The sequence below is a fragment of the Aythya marila genome (genome assembly GCF_965140915.1).
Source record: "Aythya marila genome assembly, chromosome: 21".
NCBI lineage: Eukaryota > Metazoa > Chordata > Aves > Anseriformes > Anatidae > Aythya > Aythya marila.
This window is the reverse complement of record NC_139062.1, coordinates 5,765,169-5,789,708: the sequence shown is the minus strand read 5'-3', so window position 1 is coordinate 5,789,708 and position 24,540 is coordinate 5,765,169. Positions and strand designations below refer to the sequence as shown.

The 24,540-nt window shown below is 38.5% G+C and overlaps 1 protein-coding gene across 6 annotated transcripts in view; it reads right to left on the bottom strand.

Moving 5' to 3' along the window:
• PRDM2 (PR/SET domain 2) overlaps nt 1-24,268 on the bottom strand; it is a 68,015-nt gene extending 43,747 nt beyond the window's left edge. For 3 of the 6 annotated variants that reach the window (XR_014318895.1, XM_082776750.1, XM_082776751.1), the window contains exons 1-5: nt 24,193-24,268; nt 16,333-16,406; nt 8,292-8,409; nt 6,630-6,733; nt 2,951-3,103 (exon numbers count right to left, since the gene is read on the bottom strand). Coding sequence is in view for 5 of the 6 variants with exons in the window: in XM_082776750.1 (XP_082632876.1) it covers nt 2,951-3,103; nt 6,630-6,733; nt 8,292-8,409; nt 16,333-16,341 (384 nt within the window). In the remaining variant the exon portion in view is untranslated. Of the gene's footprint in view, nt 1-2,950; nt 3,104-6,629; nt 6,734-6,954; nt 6,990-8,291; nt 8,410-14,577; nt 14,621-16,332; nt 16,407-24,192 lie in introns of those variants that run through there. The other 3 variants (XM_082776752.1, XM_082776753.1, XM_082776754.1) reach the window with 3 other exon arrangements.
• Between the last annotated feature and the right edge of the window lie 272 nt (nt 24,269-24,540).

The window sequence follows — 24,540 nt, the reverse complement described above, 5'->3', positions numbered from 1 at the left end:
TTTTTTTCTGCAGCTTCTAAGTTACAGTATAGTGAAAGCTGATCAAACAGATAACATTTAAATGCTTTCATGCAGCAACCTGCCCTCAAGACCACAAATTTGAAATTTCCTCTTCTACATTATACTTTTACCTGTGCTGTCATTCTCTCACAGCTCTATTTCCAATTTCTTCACACTACTTTTAAGAAACATGGTCACTATAAATGTCACTTTAGATAATGAAAAGTAACTTTAGAGAACACTAGAAAACAAGCTTTCATAATAACATCCTTTGGTTTTTATATCATTGGAACATCTAAGACATTAAACAGAATATTGGAATAATCATCATTACTATTATTTTTAGTATTAACTACCACTAGGCTACAAGAAGAGTCATTTCAAATTTGTTGAATTAAAAAAACATAACGTGACTTGCTAAATCTTGATCTGACTGAATACTGAGTGTTTAATGGTGGTAAAGACTGTCCGATTTTACCAGGAAAGTTTCACTTCAAAAATCCCAACAAATTAGCAAGACTGAATCTTCCTTACATACCGTCAACAATCATAGAATCATTTAGGTTGCAGAAGACCAACAAAATCATAAAGTCCAACCATCACCTTAGTGTCATCAACGTCACTTAGATATCTCCAGGGATGAGGACTCCACCACTCCCCTGGGCAACCTGTTCCCGCACCTCATCACCCTTTCTGTGAAGAAATTCTTCCTGATATCCAATCTAAACCTCCTCTGGTGCAACTTGAAGCCCTTTCCTACCTTAGTCTAGAAGGTGGAAGAGGAGAGTAAAATACATTGAAATAGATTGTTCAAAGAGTAATTGAGAATATCAGGGTAAACTGTTAATAAACTTTTGGTATTACAGATTCATAAGTTTCTTTTCCAATATGGAGCAAAGTTAAACTTGATAATATAACCCAGCTGTTGCATAGTGAAGCAACTCACACATTAGTACAGCTGCATCTTAAAATACCTGCCCAGTTCCTTGTATTTCAGAGGCAGTGGCTATCGTGGGACTGCAGGAGTGACCTGCCACCACTGGACCATGGCTACAATGCTTCTAGGAGCAACCTGGCCCTGAGAATGGTTTATTTTTGAGCAGCATGAAGCTGGGAGTACTAATACAAGTGCTAAGCAGCTCAGGTCCTGGCACTCTCAGTTTTCTGCAGCACCCGAACCTACTCACAGGTGCTGCTTCTGCACTGGACTCTAAAAGGCACGGCAGCAAGCCTTTGTGCAGAGGCAGCCTGGAGGTAACACGTTTTCTGATATATCGCTCCATTTAACCAGAACACGGTGCAGACACCAAATGTGAATTTCCAGGTGCTAACCTGAACTGGTATTGCTAACACTGATCTGAAGCTGTAACGGTCCCACAGCACACAGGGACAGGCACAGCACACCTCCAAGCGGTTGCTGCAGGGGCAAATAAACCCTCTTAAACTCAAGGCTGCTCTTTGAAAATCCCATCGTGTCCCAGACAGGACAAAAAAATTTCATCTCACTGCAAGAAACCCCAGACAGATTTTGAAACCAACGAAACTGAGCCTTATTGGCTGCTCCAGCAGTCTTCAGAAAGCTGCTTGGCAGCACAATTTTGTTGGCAAGGCTTACTGGGATAAAATGCATCAGGTCGCAAGCCGAGAGTACAGTCAAAGCAAAAAAGGACATTTCAGATACTGAAGCCAGGTATTTGTTATTCTGTCAGAATTGCTCAGCCTCTCTTAGCACTACAGTTTTCCAAAGTGCTGTGTTGTCCATGAGAAAACAGACTGAACATCATCTTTACCATGACTAATACCTTTGCAACAGGAGAGAAGTTTAAAATGTCCCAGTGACTCCAAAAGCACACTTACATCCATGGATGAGTGCGACTATGGGCAAAGTCTGGGCAACCCAAGATAAAATGCCTAGAGCAAACTAAACCAGCTCCAGATGCACACCGAGAGCCTGCCCTCAGTGAATAAGCAGTAAAGACAAGTCAACAGCCTGGCTGACAGTAGGGAATTCCTCCTCAAATGCTATCTCAAAGCTATTGGAAAGTTCAGAAAATATTTAAGGGCTTTTTCCAATCTAGTTTGACCTAAAATATAACAGTTCTACATACTTCTTTTTTGTCCTATAAACTTGAAAACCACATGGCACCAATTCATTCTTTTCCTAAGTGAGGAACAGTTACTTAGAAGCGTTGTTGGCCTTACAAGGAAATTTAAGAAACATCCACAGCATAACAGCAAGGCTGTATATAACCAACTATACAAAAGCATTCTAACAAATGCTTTCTAACAAATTCTAACCAAAGTCAACCTACATATACTCACCACTAGCAGGTTCTTGATAAGAGATTCAAATAATACTTTACAGCTACAATATTCTAACACTAGCATACTCTGCCCTTACTGAGCTAAACAAATATTTTCTTCATTCAGGAGACGCAACCTGCCAGTAATCATGCCTGCTTACCCTCTTTCCCCCACCACTCCTGCAACAAAACCAGAGGGGTATACAACTAGAAAAATGTGACTCATGATGCTGCTTGTAAAAGTGTCTTGAAAGCCTGTCTTTGTTATATGAAGCAAAGACCATAAAAATATCTCATTTCTAAGAAAAAAATTCAGTACAATTTGTCTCAGTATCTACAGGAATAGAAAAAACATATTTTATGTAATCTGCTTGCTCTTCATCCCCATCTGTATCATCTTTGGTGCTACAGCAAATCATTAACTAAGAAAGATCTAACGTTCATAAGTATTCTAACAGTAGATTGTAATGTCAGTTATACTGACAGAAGAACTTAGACCAGTGAAATATAGCATTTGCAATGTTTTAATTGTATTTCATAAAGTGCTTCAAAATCCATTTAGTACAAATAGTTTTAAAAAAGGAGTTGAGTATCGGAAAATAAAAGATTAAACAGCATTGTAACTGAATCTTCACAGACATTGATACCTTTAAACTTTTGTAGTATATAGTCCTGTTGATCTCCAGAGGAAACAGATTCTGCTCCTTTCCTGAACGTGCCCAGTTTATATACCGCAGCCAGTTCCCTTTCTTTGGATCCGTTGCGTCAACACACATCCACCCCAAGTTTGGGTAATACACCTATGGGAGAAAAATGGCATTTATCCCAAGCAAACACACAACTGTTCACGTTGAAGTGTGCATACACCAAACCACAAAAACATATTTTAAGGCTATACAAAGTAGTTGTTATCATCCAAGTCAGAGGTAAGGCCAAAAAATGAGCAGAGATAAGGGTTGTTTTAGGGGTAAGAGTGTTGCTGTTCTTTTGCGGTGCTTTTAGAGGATCTGGCGTAACTGAAAAAAACTGAAGAACTTCTGGCCTCCAAGACCTTCTCTGTCTGAGGGCTTTGGGCTCAAAAAGTTAAACTCCTTAAACACATTCCATTCTATACATTGTTTTCAGTTTGGCAAGCCTGAAATGATTCGCTAGAGCTTATATTTAGTGTAAGGACTGATGTTACAATATAAATGCAATTGAGCTTTATTTTTACTATCTGAGGAATTGGGAAAAGTAACTATATAGAAGTCAGAAGCATTTGCTTTGTTTGCAAAGAAAAAGGAAAGCATAATGTGTATTTAATCTTGCTTCAGAATATTAAAGAGAATCTTAACCTTTCAGAAGTCTCGTGATCACCTTAAAAAACTGACTATGTCGATAAGCTTCTTTATGTTCCAAGATGCTACATAAATTCTTTGGTTTGCATTCTTGGCTAAACGTTTTGAAAGTATACTCATATTCTACATTTCAAGACCGTTTCCATTAAAGCAAAACTACTGACAGCACTTCAGTATTTTCTGCTGACAGGCAACTCTGCTTCTCTTTTAAGACACGTTGTATATCTCCCACATTTCTTCTTATAACCCAAGTTAGATGCCTGTAAGAAAAGCTGTCAGTGGATGCTATATATATACTTTTTTTTTTTTAAATATTTTTTTTTTCCAAAATGAAGAACACACCACTATTCAGCAACTGGAGCTATCATTTTTGCATTATTTAACAATATTTTCTTTGTCTCAGGACACAAGCATACTAACAGGTACACAATGTCTCAAAAAGTATTGAGCAGCTTATAGGCTTTCAGAAAAATAAGGAAAAATAAGTACAATTCGATTACACTTTATTTCCTTTTGGGTAAGTCTATAGATACCAGCCTCTGCCAGGAAGAACTCAAAGCCCTGTGTCCCTAGCTCATCACCTCCTGCAACATTTGCTTAGCAACACTGTAGATAAGGAATACACTGAAATTCAGATTTTACCGTAACTTTCCCATTCTGTTACACAACACTGTAGCATTTGTTTGCTTGTTTTTGGTATTTACTTTACAAGTAAATCTAAGTCTTTACCAAATGTTTTACATTTTCAATTTGAACTACACTTCTACAACAGCTTAAAGCCAGAACAATTTATTAAAGTTGACTTATTTTGTGCTGATATCCTATTGCTATAAAAAATTAGAATTTTATCAATGGAGGTAAAGTTTCAACAAATACACCAAAATCTTCTTAGCCTCTTCCCAAGTGAAGAGAAAGCCTCTTCCTTACTTAAAGTATTTCAGCATGGATTTCATCAGCTGACTTCTGAAAGAATGTTCATCAGCACACCCAGCCCTTGCAACATGAGAAAGTAAACAGCTTCACGGACCAAGACTGGAAAAGCAATCCTTTTCATTAAAATGGAAGAAAACAGCCAAACAATGATGTGGAAGGGCTAGGAGATATGGAATGCATGGCAAAGCATAGTATCTGCTTACTTTTCAGTGAAACCATCCAATTACTGATTTTGTTGTATAAATCTTGTGCAATGGGCGACAGGAAATAGGTTCAATTTCTCTACATAACATTGTGATTTTAAATGATTCCTATAAGCCATGACCAGGACCATTCTTTGCAGTTGGGCCACTCATTCTGAGCCCATTGGCAGGTGGCATTTCCCTCAGTTTTCAGTTACTTGCTACCATTTTCCCATCAGTGGCTTTTCTCTGACAGAAAATGAAAATACCTAGTCTACTGCTCTCTTCAGACAAAGCATATCCTGACACAAAACTCATCTTTTTCAAAATGGTACTGTAGCATGATCATTTCAAATTATTAAAATTGACTGGAGAGGCTACATTTTAGAAACCTGAGTTTTTCTTCAGGTTAACTTCACTAAAAACAAAATGGATTTCTTGTGGAAAAAGGTTGTTCCCTTATCTGAAGGTCCGTATACTGAACTACTCCCACACACCACCATCCTTTTACAAATCATATTTTCTTACAGTTAAGATGCTGGAGTGGTTTCATATATCAGCATATGGGGCCAACTGTTGCTGTCTCATTTTAGCTGCCTTTTTTTTTTTTAATTCCAAAATCAGTATGGAAGCAACACACGATTACTTTGAAGTCTAGAAAGGGATTTTGCGGTTGCCTGCATTGCAAGCTATGAATCTTCATATCAAATTATTTGCCACTAGCATTTCTCAACACAAATTTCAAACATACTAAGACATACCTAGTGAGAACACTCAAAATCCAACATGAAGAAAAACAGTTGCAAGGTCAATAATTTACTTGATTGATTTCAATCTCACTAAGTGTTCTTGTACCAGATCAAAATTGGAGATATCTTATGCAATGGAGTTTGTAAAATATATTAGTTTAATACAACAAACATTCTACTTGAACACTTTGTTACTTTCCTGCATGTGAATCTGCATTTCTGTGACATTATTCTAGCTCAATTCCTCCGACAGGGCTTAACATTAGGCTTTAAATGTGTTTCATGCAGTTCTGCGTTTGCAGGCCAGGGACAAGAAGGATGACTGCTATCATTCTCTTTACACTAACAATCCATAAACTAGCAAATTCTATTCAGTGCATGCTATGCCACAGTTCCTCCATCTCTCCTCCTAGACCATTCACTATGCCAAAGCCACTTGCTGTGTGTACCTTCAGAAAGGCTGAAGAAGTCTTTGGGAATAGTTATGAGCTGCCGTATTTAAAGATACTGTAGGCAGGATTCAACTCCAGATTAAGAAACCTACATCCTGAAGTCTACATAATATCTGAGGTCTTATGACTATCAGTGGAGCTTAACAAGCTATTCAACTGTCCAGACAGTACTTGCTTTAAGGCAAACCCAAATACAAGAAGCACAAGAAATACTGCAACAGTTGAGAACTTTTATAAAAGACTCCAAAAGCAAAACCAATTCCCATAACAAAGCTGTTTTTCAAAGAGCTAGATGAGGAGTGTTGTGGCTTCTTTAAGACATTCCATATCCTTCCAATTTCCCTAATTTCATAAGTACTCAGCTGCAGAAGGGATATCACTCACTATTCAGGCCAACAAAGCAAAGCTTTTTCAGTAGTAGACTCCTAAAAGGAGAAGGGATCCAGAGACAGTATATGAGAAAATTACTACAGCAATTTTATACAATGCCATTAATTTAAAGTTTTGTAGTTCAGAATGGTTGCTCAATGCAAGTATCTATAAATACATATGCAAAGGTAACCACAAACGGCGATTATTTCACATAATGTCTATCCCTAAAATCTCTAGAAAGGTAAATGCAAAATACCAAGCTAGTGACAGATACCCTTTTCATTTGCAAGCTTTTTCTTACCTCCCACATATATACATTGCTCTTAACTTGAGATCTTTTTTTCTTGTCACCAACAAAAGGCCCAAATTTCTTGCCTTTCAAAATTGATTTTGTTGCCCAGACACCTGGAAGGATACATATCAATAATTATAACAAATCTGACTGATCTGAAGAAAGTGTTCTTTTCACAACTCCTATTTCTTAAGATCATTATATGTGTCTGTCTCAGGTTGTGCAGCATTCGACAATATTAAGATCACAGTAAGGAAACTGAAGTTTACTAACAGGAATTCAAACAAACCTCACCCCCAAACTCCCTTCAGTCACATAAGGTTTAAGTATTTACCTGGTTTCATTCTTTGCTCATGGGCTACTGTAGCTCTGGAGACAAAAAAAAATGACAATTTCCTTGTACTTCAGGTGATATCCAAAATACCATAAGACCATTACAAGTTTTATATAATGAAGTTGTAAGTTCCAGCTGCTTCGCTGAGTAAACAAGTTAATAAAACAAAAAACTCTTTGCTTTCTCTGAAATAACATCAGACAAATAAAGCCCTCACAGAAGTTACGAAACTAAATAATACTATATTTTGAAGGAAAAGCATTTGAGATTGGTTACAATATGTGCATAAATTAGTTTACAATATTTAACGGAACTGAAAATGGACAGCTACACTTCACATTTTATAGCAAAGAAGCTACAAACGGATTGACAAATAATTGCTATTTTTTTCTAGATTTCCCTATCCCACCTCTCTTTCACCAACATGTACAAAAAACTGAATGTAAAGCAGCCAATAAATTTATGAATTACCTGCAGGTATGTAATGAGAGGTCTGTTTTGTTGTTGTTTTGTTTGTTTTATGTTTCAACAATATTTTGACGCTGACTTTGTCATGAAAATGAAAAAAGTGTCCTAAAGATATCTTTGAAGTTATAGAAAAATAAGTAGTTGAAGTTTTCTAGCATTTTTTCTCTTTCTCCCTCACTTACGTTCCAATGTAACATTCTCATTCAGACCTTGCCAGAACAGGTTCATACTAGAAAATATTAACTTTGCTCCAAGGAGTTTACAACCTGTTACTAACAGTAATGCATCCATAGTCAGGATATTCCTCAAACTATCAGCTTTCAACATCACGTATCCAGTCTGCAAATCTGACCTCCAAAGTTCTCCCAACTTAAACCCTGTTTTAAAAAAAGAATTATTTTGCATACATTACAAAAACAATACTTCATTCCATATAGCAGCTTTCGAGTCTGCACTGATCTTCTTACAAATTTTATATATTGATTGGACAGCGAGACACAGCACTCTAAAGTAAGACAACAATGGGATAGCTGAAAAAAAAAAAAACAACAAACACAAACAACTGATAAAAGTGCTATAAATTAAAGCAAACCAGTGAATTAGTTTACTTGTATTTCGTAACCTAATCTTTCTGCATCTTGATCCATTTTTGACTCAAAATGTGATGTTCCATAAACATAATTTTGGTCTGTTTGAGAAACTGTGTCAGAAGCAGACCACTCTTTCTAATGGAAATTGATTCAGATAAATGCTCTGGACATTCACCTCTACCCAGCATATGAAGACACCAAACTTTGACAGCATCCGTGCTTGATTTATGTGAGCTACTTTAAAGGTCTTCATTCTCTTTTCACAGTTTTGGCACTCACCAAGCCTTGTCTTGTCAACAGCAGATGGGAAGAGCCTCACATCCTCAGGAAGCCCCCTAAGCACATGCTCAGGTACATCAGCCAAGGTCTCCACAACCACAGTAGGTTCAGTTGTGTTCTACAAGTCAAAAAGCAGAAGGGCCACGACCATTAGCAAAAACAAACAAACAAAAAGCACAGCAGATGATCAACCCTTATGACCTAGTCCTGAGAGTTTTTACTCCTAATATTAGTCCTAAGAAGAGTTTCCAAATCGCCATTTCGACTAGGATCCCCTCCATCAACATCCTAACATGTAAGTATCTTTTGATCAGAACATTCAAGTTTTCACCATTATTCTCATAACCCTTGTTTATGCTTTAATGAAGAGCTCTAAGACCACCAGAGATGTAAAACACTGATAATTATGTCAGTTTCTGTAAGTATTCTTTTGCTTGAGTTAATAGGTGTGTTTTGACTACAGTGAATAAATTTAACTGAAAGGGGTTTTGTATTTCTCATAGACCAATTTGCCATTTCGTTCATCTTCCCTGGCTTGTCCTACAAAACATATTCAAAATTCCCCCTTAAGTTATTTGGGAAATGTAGAGCTACACGTATTTTGTTTCTCTTGTCTGAATTTAACTTACCATACAGTTCTAGACTACTACACCTAAAGATGAATGAATGGGAATCACTGTGTTTTTATACCTCGGAAAACATCTATCCATAATATTAAATGTATGTAATGAAGCTCATTTTTTCAAGATATAACCTTCACATGGGTTCAGGGCTAGTGTTAAATCTTTGAAACTGCTCATTAATACGGTAATCTAAAATTCATCCATGAAACAGAAATACAGATCAAGTTTGAATTGCACTATTTTTTGTGATCAGTTATGCCATGAGAAACTACTGAGTTTATCATAGAGTTGTTCATAGAAACATTGCCTCAATTTTAGCATGTAGTTGTTATCACAAAGAAACTTCTAGATCCTTAAACGTTCTACCGAAGCATTACAATTACTTTGATTATACAAGGTAATTGTAAACAGTATTTTTAAATTCTGCTTTTAAACTAGATAGTTCCCAGAGTGTTTTGTTTTGTTTGTTTTATTAAAAAACAAACAAACAAAAAAAAGTAGTATAAAAACATATCTTATGTAACCTGTCTGGAAAGTCTTGCCCAATTAAAAAGTCTCTGAAGGAGCTAGATGGATTTTCTCTTTAAAAATACTTTTAAAAATACACAGAGCTACTAACTAAATACAGACCTAATCTTTTCTAGAAATAAGCCTCAAAAAGAGTTTTCATTATTTTATTTGAGCTATATGCTGTGTCTTAAATATAATCTCTTCTGCTAGAAAATGATGCTGATCACTTCTGACAGACTAGGACTAAGAGCAACACAAGATGCTTTTAGCAAAAACCTTTGTCCGATGTGTACTTTTGGATTCTGAATAGTCTGAAGATGAGAAAAGTTACTAGAAATGTTTCAGGACAGGCACATCGTTTGTCCAGATTATACTGTTGAAGCATATTACTGGCAAAATAGCTAGAGGAAAATAAATTGCTGTGCTAAAATACACTTATTTGATTAAAACAGCATGCAGCAAAACAGCCAGAACAGAAGTAGAGGAGTTTGTTTGTTTGTTTTTCCTACATAAAACTGTAAAAACCCCTAAAACAAGGGAGATAAAGCATTAGCAACTGCATTCCATTACCCTCCCTCAACACCTAGACACTCACCATCTGCAAATTTTGTTCCAAAATGCAGAAGAAATATGGCTCGAATAAGTCTGCTGGAGCTAGCACAGCAGTTTCTCCATTAGCAGACTTCAGTAAAGGTTAGCAGAATCATGCAGGCTTGACTGGATCTACCTCGGATGTGTGACATGTAGCTTAGCTTGATTATAATTGACAGCATTAATGAAAAGGATGACTGGAAAACATTTATGTTTCAATAACCATCCTTTTCACTTTATATTTAATATAAATTACTGAATATCTGTCCATAAAAAGTACTGGTTACCTGTGACAAATAGCAAGAAAAACCATCTTTAACTACTAAGAGCATGTCTATTAATAGAGAGGTAGCAAGTTAAATCCTATGAGTTGTTAAGTTATAAAAATATTTGTATGGAACACACAATTCAAAGCATTATTTTCTATGCATTTTTAAGATTCCTTCAATACTTTCAAATGAAAGAAGAGACACGCTGCAATTTTCCTGTGTACCCTACTAGTTTCATACTATCTGTGTTCACAGTGAACGCTAACTGGTCTCCCAGTTTAGAGCGTGAGGATGCCTTAAAGTTACAAAAGGGCAATTCCAGATCCAGAGCACTTCTGGTCTGAGGGTCCAGACCTGCTCATGCAGCCATCCATTTTAATTTTTGTCAATCATTTCCTAAACACGTGCATAAAGCTTTTAAACAGAGCAAATGCATAGAGGAAAGAACAATGTAAAGCTTCAGCAGCAAAAATAACTTGCCTAGAAGCACACAAGTGATGATTTCTGTGATACAGGGCAAAGTCAAACATCAGCTACCCGCCACGCTAAGGGTAATTTTGCATACATCAGTGATTCATTTCCTCTTTGCCTGGAACCATCACTTGATTTCTCAGCCCAATCAGTCTCAAAAAAAAAAAAAAATCTAAAATAATTTCTGGTATTGCTTTACTTGAACACCTATCTCTTGCAAGAAAGGCCAAACAGAAATTTAAGGAGAAAACCATATTGCAAGTTCTGGAAAATGTATGTAGTTCACAAAAAAAATGAAAACTTATTTATTTTACCTATTGAATCTAGAATATTGTAGTAAACAAATTACTCCAATGTATGTACTAAAATGGGAATTTGGGATACAACATCTGCCATAAGCATGAATATGCCCTGCAGGTGGGCAGAGAGAAGCTTTCTTGCACATACTGGAGACCACTAACACCCACGTATACCCCTCTGGTAGAACAGCTGACACACTACAAGGATCAGTAGGCTGCTTATAATAATATTCGTATCATTATTCACATAATTTATAATAGCAAGTGTTACATCTGTCATAGACAACTAGCACTTTATTACCTAATTGTAGTTAACAAAACACCCATTCCTGATTAAAATTACCAGAAGTTCAAAGTTACAAGGATGTACAATATCCCATAAAATCAGTCCCCGTTACTGTGGAATTGTGTCGGTGAGAACAAGGCATATGTTGAACTTCATGCAACAGCCCTAAAAATAAAAAATATCTGCCCTTCAACATTGAACTTTGATCCTTCTGGTCAGCTACAAATCCTGGTGGTGATGGCAATAGCTCCTCGAATAGGAAGGATGTTGTATTTAAGTTCTGGAGAAACTGCAGGCGGTGTTAAATAACAACACTAAATTGGGCAATACTACAGCTGTCCAAGTAGACCCTGACTTTCTAGAAATGATCTTTGCATTTACACACAGTCATGAAGCGGAGATATGATAGCAGTCTCCATATACTGAGTAACACTCAGGATTTTCCCCCGACCACTTATGAAACGCTATGCTGAAAGCTTACTGGAAATAGATTTTAAAATGCATCTCTATATCCTACCAAAATTAACATTTTTATCTCTAAAGCACAACAGATGAAGCTTCCCAACCTCTTCTACTTCGCATCTACTCTTTGCGAGGGTGCTCAGTACTGCAAGTATTCTCCTTTACATTTTTAAGTGTGAGTTGCTGAGTTACAAGAGCAGATCTGCCAGCTTTCTTCAACAACAGCAAGAAAAATGGTAAAACTGGAGTCACAGCAATGTTATTCTATTGCTGCCTTGGTAAGCCCTAACAGCTGCATAGACACATCCTCGAGAGCTATTTGTAGGGGAGAAAGACCCCGAAATTGGAAACTATGGAAGGAACAGAATGCCAGAAATCCCTTCCCATCCACAAGGGTGAGGAGACTGGGGAAAAGAGATCTTTATTCTTTAGTTATAGTAGCTGAAAGTCTATTCAAGGCAGAACAAAGTTTTATTTCATTTTATTTTGCTCTACCTCATTTTAGTTTGCTCTTCAAACAGCCATAGAGAAAAAATAGGGATGAAAGAAGTCTGATTCAGACATCTGTTAGCCTTGAACTGATATGCATAAGTCCACATCTCGGCAGACAAAAAAGAAACTCGCTCTTCTCAGCGTATCAAACGAAGAAGCCTAAATATTCTTCCAGTACATTACCCCATGACTTGAGGAGAACAGCGAGCTTATTTTTTTCACGGTGGTTTCTAACAAATTACATGTAGGCATAGATGAGGGACACTGCAGAGAATGAACAAGACAACTACCAGAACAATGCATTTTAAGCTTCAAGCTAACAAAAATGTTTTTTTACAACCATAGCTAGATGAACGGTTAAAAAACTCAAGCCTACAAAATAATCTGATCAAAAAACTTTAAAAATCAGACTCACCTAATTTAGACATCTATATCCTCTGATCTATCAGACATTTCTTAATAGTGATACCTCCTTTCAGCCACAAATATTCCAAAACTGTTCTACCATTGAAGAAATTTGTTCGCAACTTTATTTAACATCTACCTACCTAAGTCAAATTAGCTGTTATGTTCAGAGAACACAGCACCCCGACCCACTCTGCACCTGTTACATCGATGGATTTCACAAGCACCAGAAAATTGGAAATGGCCTAGTATACAACACCACATTTCACACCTCAAACCAACATTAATAAGTAACCAAATACTATATGGTAAAATAAACAATTTACTTCAGTCAAATCAGTGCAACATAATTTTATTTGCAATTTATATGTGGTTATTTAAAGCACTTTCCAGATCAAAATTTGTCCCCAAGGAACGTCTGTCTACCAAATGAAGAAATACCAGGATTTCAATTGCTTTTCCAGCAATGCTTAATCACATTTAAATAGTTTTGTCTATTAAAAAGTTCACCTTTCCGTAAGGATAGTGTACTGCAGCATGTCCTGCAGCCAGCTTCTGCACTGAACTGCAGTCCTCATAGGGTATTTTTCCCACTCCTGCCAACAATTTTGTTGCAATTTTGAATACATAAGTACTCGGAGCTTGTTTCCCTTTTAAATTTGCTACCCTGAAGTTCATTACACATATTACATTGTTACCATGCAAACTAGCAAGGGTGAAGAGACCTGAGAACAGCACAAAAAAATCATCTGAGGGCTGAAGGTGCACCTTAACTGAAGCTTTTTTCCTCCATTTGCATCAAATTCAGAGTCCAGTCACTCCGACAGTAACTTTCAGCACTTAAGCAATTTTTATGTCACTTTGAATAGAATTGTACCTACGGCCCCTCCACAGGTTAGGCTGTAGTGTTACAGGCAGTACCTAAGCAAGGCAGAAACAGGATCTGCTACAAGCCATTCACAGATTAGATTGGAGCCAAAAAAAATCATGCTGAAGGACGTGACAAATGACAAACATTCAGTTAGTGCCATGTTTTGGTGGAAAGGGGACTGAGATACATGAAAAGATAAATGAAAGGATGCCACTGAAGAAAGACACATGGCAAAAGAGTTAGAAAAGAGTTGTGAAAAGGAAAGGAAGAGCCTAAGGAAGATGATCAGGGAGGTCAGAAGCAGAAAGGCCTCTGCTTGTCCCAAAGTCCTGCCTAAATCCATTGGCAACAGTTTTACTGCACGTACTTGAAGATTAAAGATGTATTAGAAATAGCTGAAATTATCATTTAAGCAATTCCAATGGAGCAGGAGGGAGGGCGTTTTACTACAAGTGCAGATGTCATTTATTTAACAAATGGTGAAGGTATGAGGTAACTGCCCATGCAGTACTCCAGGTAACACACGACTTTTTCCCTACTGCATCTCAGACTGCATTAACATAGAGTAAGTGCTGCTGACCAATAACCCATGGTTACTTGGTTTTTTGTTTGTTTGTTTGTTCTTTTAAATAAACTATTCAGAGTATTCTGATGCATTTCACATACTGAATAAAGATGTCTTTTTAAAAACAGAGAATGCATGCCATCGATCCTGAAACACCAAATTTCCAAGGAATGCAAAAAATATTAATTTAAACAACTGCATTTTTAAAAGCTATTTTTCTCCTTACTGCAAGGAGAAGGCAATATCGATTTATGCCAAGGTTTTTCTTCATTATAAGCAAACTAGCAGTGCTTTCACACAAACAAAGTTCACAATAGCCTAGTTAGTTTCAGGGTCACTGAAGTCACACCAAAAGCAAAGATAAGCAGAATGAAAGAAATACGAGAACAGAGCACTTGAGAGATGTTTGGCATCAGGCATCAAAGACATTTCATATACAGACCTGGCACTACAACTTGTCAACAGTGAATGAAATGACAAGGGCACTGCAAGAAAAAAAAGGGTTCATGCTAAATACACACTTGATATGAATGGTAATTGAACAATAAAAAGCCACATGAGCTCTGTACACTTTGGAAACTAAATGTGAAAGGCAGAGATGCCAAGAAGGACTCTAAGCTATTGTAACTATCCCCAGAGGCAGGGTCACCTCCTAATTTAACTGTAAGATGACACACGGCACAGCACTGCAGTAGCAGCCCCAGTAATAAAGAGGAAAACTTTGTTTTCACACAGTGCAGAAGTTTTACTTAATTCTAGAAATATATCAGTGCTGGTGGAATGGGGGACACAAATGGGAAGGAAACAGCTGCTGATAACAGTTAAAGATTACAATCTAGAGCTTTCAGAGTTTTAGCAGAATCCAAAGCTTATCAGAACAAGTGATAAAGCAGAACTATTACTTGAGGAGAACTGTAAGTTTGCTTTATGCCACTGAGAGCACTCAAAATAAATTTTACAGGTGAAATAACTTCAAGTCTCAATAGAAATAAATTGTGAAGCGATTGTTATCCTAGCTACCCCAAACTAATGTCTCAATGTGTTCTAATATGCATTATAGATCACGCAAACAGCACTTCTATTGATGTGTATATATAATACAAATACGCACTCTCTACAATACATATTGGAAGACTAATAGATATATTTTGCTTTTTAGTGTTTTGTTGTTGTGTTTTTTTTCTTCTTTAAATCAGATGAAAAAAGCAACTGGAAACATCCCACCACCCAACTCCATACTTTAATTAATTTATTTGCTCTTCTATCACTTTAGTGGGAGAGTATACTTCAGCAAAGTGCTAATTGTACTCAATGCTGATGATCAATTAAGGGCTTAAGGGCAATAAAAGCACTCATTAGAAACAGGCAATGAAAGAAGTAGACAAAGCATTTTGCATCACTGTGTACCATGGCTGTTTCTGGCTCGGAAAACAAGAAGCTTCTGTACATAGTCATCTTTTTAGCAAATTAAAAAATAGCGTTCCTTCAGTGTAACATCTTATGTTCACATTCCCATGCCAAAGGGACTTTGTAACATCATCCAAACAGAGAAGTGCTTATGAGTAAAACCGAAGCCAACATTTACTCGTTCTGTAACAAACATTAAAATCCCTACTTAACAGACAGACAAATAAAAAAATAAATAAAATCACATCCATTTGGCACTGATTAAAACAACACCCTCCAGAGCACTCAGGATATTCTTGCATCCATATAGCAGAGAATGCATTGCGAAGGCAATGTGCTTTCCCAGCCTTCTTACTTGGTTCTAGAGAAGTGTGAAATGTCCCGATCAATTAATTTCCATGACAGATTCTGTTCCCTGCATGTTTGAAATAGTAAAGTGGTTCAAACAGGTAAAAAAATGGAATCCTTTAATTTTCAAACCACTTTTATAAGGAGCTGAATTATTATCAAAAGCCTCAGGCTGAAATAGACTTTTTTTTTTTTGGAGAGGCGTTCTCGTAAGACGTGCCAGCCATAATAACTTATATGTAGCTAAAGGGGATTCACACAAAAAAAAATAAAATACATTAAATAAGTCTCACAAGCACGCACACTGTGGAAAGGAGGATCATGAGCTTAGATGACACTGAAGATTTTTAAGAACATTTTTTGTGGATGATTTAGTTATTAAAAATTAGCTGTTCTAACATCTAAGTAAAGTATTTTGATGAAGTCTTGCAGTTAAACTCACCTGATTCATTTTGAATTCCTGTTGTGTTCTGAAAAGACACACACAACAAAGAAACTCCTTTGATTACATGAGCCCTAAAAAGAAAAACAGACAATTGTAATACACACCTACCTACAAATTTACATTGAATTGAAAGTGCACACAGACCTGTAGTTTCTCTTCCTAAAGGACTGTTCCCAAAGCAGCATATTGCTTTATACAAAATCTGCTCCAAGATAACGTTTTGTTATTTTAGCTTAAAACTTATATGAATAATGCAAAGAGGGATATCTATCATTTATCTAAATTTTAAAGTAAGTTGCAGAAGAAATGTGCTTGAATAGGATCATTTTGTTTGTTTTCAAAATCAACTTAGCTTGTTCAACACGGATTTCTTCAGCATTTAATATCAAAGTAATATGAAAGACCTTAAGTGTTTTTAAGATTAACAAGATGCATGCATTTGAGTCTTGACTCTCCAATATTAGAAGCAGGAAATTCTTCATTCAGATAGGCCTTTTATTAAGATATTTTATTATGCTAACATTTGGCTTTCTTGTTTAACAGAAGCATGAGACTTCAAAAAGATTTTCACCAAAAATTGCTGGTTCAAGGAGGCATTAAATTTGGAAACTCTTAACACAAAATTGATCAGAATAATGTTATAACTGAGAGTTTAGTATATCAACTCACCTTTTATTTTTCCCTTCAATGCATAAACAAAAGCATTATTGCAATTACACTGTAAAACACCATCCTGGTGTCATACAAGACTTTCAATGAATTAACAATACCCTTTTTGGAGGTTAACTGGTGCTTAAGCATTTAGAGCATTTTATTCAAGTACTGCTATTTCTTTCCAATCTTTAGTGTTGTGTTTTTTTTTGTTTGTTTGTTTTTTGTTTTTTAAATATATATATATAACAATCATTAAATGATTTTACTAAATACTTTGTATAAGTACTAACATTTAATTTAAAATTTATTCAAGCAATATATCCTCCAAGTAAATTTCATCTAATCCTTCACATCTTTGCACATAAGAGTTGTTAACGCTGTGTAACATCAAGGGAAATACCACCAAGTTTCATACAAAGATTGCATTGCTTAAACAACTCATAAGACAAGGACAGATTTCCTTGAAAAGGGTGTTTCTATTGTGTACAGCTCCTCTGGGATTAGCTACTTTTGTCCTGATATTTCTGTACTCTACTTGTCTTCAGCCAAACAGCTGAAACATCTGAAGTTCGGGTTCAGCTCTGCAGCTTGTTCTGTGGGCTCTGCCAGCAGAGACCAGGCAGGGACAGGAGCCCCACGCCAACTGCTTTTAGCCACCTGGAGAAAAGCACCACTTGGGGAGCACACCGCAGCTACTACCTAACCTATTTCAGTGCATCAAACTCAAACCGATTCCCAGGAACAATGCGTCCCCAGCATTTCATTTGCTAAAATACTCCCCAATGCTGACGGAGAACACAGCCAACACCGAGAAGCTACTGAACAAGTAGAGCATGACACGGGTTTCATTACGATTTATGGTGACTCCTGAGATAATTTGACCCTGCCACAATAAGGTCTCTTTGTCTCCAGCCTCTCGCGCCGGAGCGCAGTTGTTCCTCACACATCTTCCACATGCCACTGACTTCCCGCAGCCTTAGCCGACAGCTTAACTCCTCCAGACAACTACAGCTTCTACTTCAGACATTTTTACTCAAATGTTTTGGACAAATGGTTTGTGAAATGCGATCTGCAGGCTGCCTGTCACCTGCCCAAAGCTGCTGTGGCACATGGAAGTGCCGAGGAGATGAAAAGCGACGCTGGAGCCGGTACAAACTTGTGGACATCTCGGTATGGAAAAACGCTGTTCTCTTTTATTCATTGCTCGTTTGGGTGGTACCTGCTTAACGTCAATCTGTAAATGAGGTTATTTTGGATAGCAGGAGAGGCATCAAGCATTTCCTAGAGTGAAAAATGCTTTACTTTAGGTAAAAAAACATCTGCTTTTCTCTACGCTTGGTGAGAAAACTAAAACTGATTAATTGCAGATAGACAACGCAAGAATATTTTATTAACACAATTTCACAGCGCAGCCTGGTGCACTACTGAGGCTGTAGCACACGAGGTTACGTGGTCGGTGTCTCCAGCTGCCTACGTCTTCCTTTTCTCCGCCCTTGCGCTGCAGCTTAGCAGAGCGGTGCCCATCCTCTGTCAGAACCATCTACCATGGCTCTGGAAACTGATTTAGAAAACCTACTGGAAGATGTGCCCAGATGTTATGCTGCAGTAACCAGTCACCTTGAAGTATATGCGCGATTTTCAACACTGAATAAACCAGGAGGACTTTTAACTCAGAACTCTAGGTACGTAAAACCAACCAGATTTAAAGCACTGGCTTGCAGAGGCAAACATCCATTAGCATCACTGCTCAGTCACTAAACGTAAAGAATGAGAGGCAACAAGTATGAGGGGGGGGATGTTCCTAGTGTGACTTATTAGAGAAATGCCAAAAAACTTTATAAAAAGGTAAATTTTATTTCAAAAATGTTGTTTTATTTGAGCAGTAAAAACATACTTTTTTATATACTAATTCAATATTATTTTGCTTAGAATTAAGTTTTCAAAAAGAACCAAAAACAAGCTTTTTTTTTTTTGAACCGGCTGGATCCAAACCTCTGACGGATATTTCAAACTTGCAAAGCTTAAAATACTGCTGTAGTTGAACGTATACACAGTTCAGTTTCATAACAGACTGCACTACTCTACACTCTTTCAGCTACAAGTTACCAAAGGAATCAGTTCATCAAAAAAAATACAATCAGATGAGAAATGAAGCTACAGTAGAACAGAAGCTGCAACAACTATTTATAGAAGTACTAATTTAAAGCACACATTTCACCTTTGCATTTTATGCCTGCAGTTCTGACAAGTTACCTGAGCTCTAGAACTCAAAAGCTCTCTGAAAAGGTCTTCGCTTTTTTCCACTTTTTTTTTTTTTCCTTTGTTTGTTTTTGTAAACAACACACACAACTGTTTGGAAAGGTTAATTGCACTGGAAGAAAATAAAATCTACATACAGACTGATCCATAGTCACTATTCCTCCTTGGATAAATAAAAAAAAAAAAAGACATTAGCAAAGAAGACAAACCATATGCAACACTAAGTTTTGTCTTTAACCTCTCGTTCAACAAAAAGAAGAAAATATGGACCAAATTCTACAACTGCTGCCCAAATACCAGCTCCCTGCATGACCAATGGCTACCAAGCAGGTGGCTGCAAGCAGGAACAGGCTGCCACTGCACACATTAATGGCTCATCAGACACTCGTACAGTCTAGTCCAACACAAGGTTTCCTCGAAAAGCCCCAAAGGAAGCAACGCTGCACTGATTTGTAGTCACAGCAACTGCAGGACGCTGCACCCAGAGGAGCCAGGATGACCACAATGAACCAGTTTTTAAGTTTGCAATAGACTGCAACTGTGTCAGTACTTTGAAGTCACATCACCAGCTATGTCAAGTACAGGTAAAAACTGTTTTGAACCTTTTCTCCAAACAGCAATGCAGACACGTATCTACCAGTCAAAGCCCAGAATATTATTAAAGCCTATCACAGTAAACCTTGAACATTCACTGAACTACTGCAGAAAAGGTAAATAAAGGTTTGGTTCAATGCCACCCATGAAATGCACTCGCCAGTAATTTGAATTGTTAAAATTTCCAGAAAACATTGACATAAATATTGTAATATTTATATAACTATTGTAATATTTATGTCAAACCACAACGTACTGCTGCATCCCGTGAGTAGAAAATTCCTAGGCACTTTCACACGATATTGAAGCAACTGAGAAACAAACAAAAGAAAGATTTACTACACTCTATAATCTTATTCTCAGAAAAGTTTATTTAGAAAGTCTCATCATTAAGCAACAAATTATTTAGATGAGAATATACAAAGTATTCTTATTTGAGGAAACACTGAGCACTCTAAAACAAAACATTTGAAACAAAAAATTTGACCTTGCTTCTGAGTTCTACATTCAAGGAATTTTAAATATTCCCATATGGGAGAAAAAGAAAAGAAAAAAAAAAAAAAAAAAAAGCTTACTTGGAATAAACTTTGCACTTAAAAGCAAGCAATTTTATAGAAAACCAGCATTACAGATCCCCAATCCCCCAAAAGTCAGGTGGTACTTCTAGCAATCAATAGGTTATACCAACTGGTCTATCTTCTGATTTTCTAAGCCATATTTATCACATCTGTAAGCATATGATTTTATTTTATTTTTTAAACCCAGAATAAAAGACTACTTCAAAAGAGAACATTGCTTCCAATTCAGAGAAAGGAAAAAAAAAAAAAAAAAAAGAAAACAGGCCTAAGAGCATCAATCCAATTTTGGAAGCTGCAAACGGGACATGCATTACATCACTGCCCCGGTAAAAACATGTTCTTTACAAAACAGGCATAAAACTTGAAAGGCTCAACAGCCTGTCTTCTTACTGAGCAGGGGCTCGGGTTGGAATGATGTTGCACAGCGTTGAAAACTCTTTTTCTTTGTCTTGGTTTTCAGTTGCAGCATATGAAAGATTTAAAACAAAAAACCTGCACACAGTAAGGCGTTTACATTGTTTTGCAGTTCGATACTGAGTTACTGTTTCACCTAATACATTGAAAAATTGGGTATTAAAGCTTCCAAAAATTTAAGTTTGTTAGCTCTGAAAGATTAAAAACCATGGATTTGATAGAAACAACCAGCACTATCTACAGGCACTTAATTGCCACGACAGTTTCAATTACTGTAGACTGTCAGAAGAAAAACAGAGAAAAGTGGGCAAGTAACGATTAAAACATTAAAATCTGTTGCCTCTTGAAAAAAGAACAAAAAAAAAAAAAAAAAAGCTTTGCTTACTGCTATGCAAAAACCAAGCTGTTATACCTTAAGAGGGTTTATTTAGATAGCCACATCAAGAAATCATCAGCAGAAAACCAAACCCCGAGTTCTTCACCTTCATGCACATTTTTCTAGAAAATCATTTCTTCCTCATGGCAGAATTAAACAGCAAGGAAGCAGAAGCAGCAACAGAAGGTATCAGACACTAAGAACTGCAAGTACCCAGAAATATCACTCGATCTTCAGACAGAAGTACACCTTTTCATTCTACTCGCAAAGGCAGTACATTCAAATAACAATTTTCTCACACTGCGGATTTACCAGTACGTGGAATAGCCTGTTTCAGTTGTGTCTTCTAACGATATAGGATTGTCTCTCACATCTGTCTATAAGCATGTTTACACAGAGGCAAAGCAATATTTTTCAGCTAGGAATATGATCAGAAAACACACATTGGCAGAGGAAACAATTTCATTTGGGTGGGAAGGCGTTAAGGAGCAGGATCACACCTGCCCTTTCACGTGCCAAGAAATCCAACGTGAAATACATCGCAGTACTTTTAAAATCTCTCCATACTCGCCAAGACTACGTGTGGTTCAAAGATTCTTCCCAATAGTCTGATTGAAGTTGAAATAAACATACCCAAGGTGAAGAGCAATTAACTAAAATAAAAGGAATATTTTCAAGACTTTTTTTTACCACGTACCATGGCCGTGGAAAACGCCGCCAAACTACGGTGTTCCTACTGAAAGATTGCCATGTATTAAGAGCTAGTAAACTAAAAGGATTTTGCAATGGTAAGACACTAGTATGTATGTTAATAGTACAGCAAATGTAATCATGTACAGGACTAAAAAATTTGGCTGAATTACAGAACACTAAAAATTATGAAACTATAAATCAAAAGGGGATAGCATGTAACACAACTCCACCTTGGCAAGAATTAAGCATGGAGGCTCTGCTAATTACAAAGACTGAAGACAGGCTCACAAGGAAATATAAAGGAAAGGCTTTGCCAACGCAGGTATTCAACATGCATGAGTTTATAAACCCCAGATGTTTATAAATCCCCGACAAAAAAAAAAAAAAAAAAAGAGCAGTCTCCTGTCTTCACAAGTAAGCAAATGACTCATGATGAAAAGGGTACTGTGCTCTTGCTACCAGCCACAGCCTAGGTTTTCTTTTTTCTTTCTTTCCCCTAGTTGAGACTCTCATTTGAAGGTATGGCAGGCACGCTGCAAGGGAGCTCGTGGCTGCAGACAGCCATACACAAACACATTACCACAACCGTCATCTCTAAATCTCCCTGAACTTCTGTTTTTAACGGATTGGCACCTAGTGCTGGGCAATATTTAAATCTTTTTATGTCCTGTCACCTTTTTCACCCCTAAAGATCAAAGTCTTTGTATAAAACACTGAAACAGGCACAATGCTCAATGCTGCACTGAACAAAGGATGCCAAAAGCCACTTGAGTTTTAAAGGAAAGCTGTCATTGACTTTGATTTTCTGTTGTAATTCCCTTCCATTTTCAAGCAAATACTTGTAGATAAATATAGATGGTTTACACAAACGTACGTAAGTACTTCAACATCCTTCCCCCATCTTCCATGCTACCCTGGAAGGTTTTTAGGATCCCACACCTACAGCAAATAGCACTCAATTCAGGAATCTCCAAACACCACACCCATCAGTTCTATTGAAAATTATATTGTCCAAATCAATGATTTGCCTTTTTTTCCACAAAGCTAGGGTCTCACTAAAAGTGAAACTTGGCCTCGTTGTTATGGCCAGACAAGCTGCTGTGATGCTTCTGCCCTAGCATGTCCTGGGGGGGGCCAACAGTGAGCTACACGCCTGAAAACCAAGAAGCGCCACATGGCTCCTGCAGCACTCTCTGCAAAAAGGATAAATCTTCTGTTTCCTAAAAGTCACACTGCCCATCTATCAGCGATGATGTTCTTCACCTGAAGGGCTGCCACTGCCCCACTGCCACTGGTTTCAGCAGCTGGAAGAGCTGGAGGCCTCCCAGCCTATGCCAAGGGTGGCACACCTTAGCACACACAGCATTTTTATTAAAACCTAGCAAATGTCAAGGGATAACAAGATAATACTTAAACACTACACTGCTGTGCTTCTTCCTATCTGCATAATACATGTGGATAAACTGAAAGACTTAGCATCCAAACAACATGCCTGACACAGTTCAGAGCCTAGGCTTGAAGCAGCAAAAGCAGCATCAGAAAGGCAAGCAGTCCTGCTGCCTTCGAGAGCTGTCCGTAATGGATCACTTGAATGCGAAGTAAGAAGAATATTTCTTTTAGCCACCAAGTGCTGAGGCAGCAGGTGCAGCCACATCACCTCCCCTCCCCTCCCTCCTTCAACAGGCGAAAACAGTTTATAAACTTTTCTTCGCTATTTCAAAATAAAACGGCGGCTGCTTCACGTGAATTTAAAGCCACCAGAAACTTTACTGATATCCCAGGAAGGATGCTCTTACTGAGGGAAGCGAAATTAGCGTCTCCGAGCCCCCTCTCCCCCAGCTGGGCTGCAGCAAGCCCTGCCACCCGTCAGCTGCCACAGCGCTGAAGCCGCCTCCCAACACCAAGCTGGCAGCGCTCACATCGCCAGCTGATGCCTCCGAGGCTCCGTTCTCAAAATAAATAAATAAATAAATAAAAACCCAAGGCAGGGGAGGCAGACGGGTGGCTGAGGGTGCTCCCTCCCCTCCCCGGGACCCGCTCCCCGCCAGCCTCACGCCCTCACCCCTCGGGCCGGGTCCCCCCTGAGGCGGCTCCACCTCCCCTCAGGAGGCAGCTCCGCCGGCCGGGCCCCCTCCCGGCCGCGCCCCCGGCCCCGCACCGCTGCTTGTGGCTGCGGCTGTGGCTCTGCCCACCGCCCCCAAGCCCCGGCCCGCCCCTCCTGCGCCGCGGCGCCCGCGGGCAGCGCGCCCGGCCCCGCCACCGCCACCGCCGCCGCCGCCTTCCCCTCACCTGAGGCGCCGCCGCCGCCGCCGCCTCCTCCCGCGGCCCCGGCTCTCGGAGCGGCCTCAGCTGCGGCCCCGTCCCGACGCCATTTTGTCTCCAGCCTCGGAAGTGACGTTGGGGGGAGGCCAGCGGGCAGGCCCCCCGCCGCGGGACCCCCTCCGCAGCGGGGACGGCCCCGGCCCTGTCCCCGTCCCCCCCCTCAGCTCCGACCCCCGCCGCCCTCAGCCCCCCGGGAGGCCGCCTCAGCTCAGCCCCACCCGCCCGAGCCTGGACCTGCAGCGCGGCCTCCAGCCACCACCCTCAGCCCCAGACAATGAGCTGTGAGGAGCAGGTTCTCTTTCCCTATTTATTTTT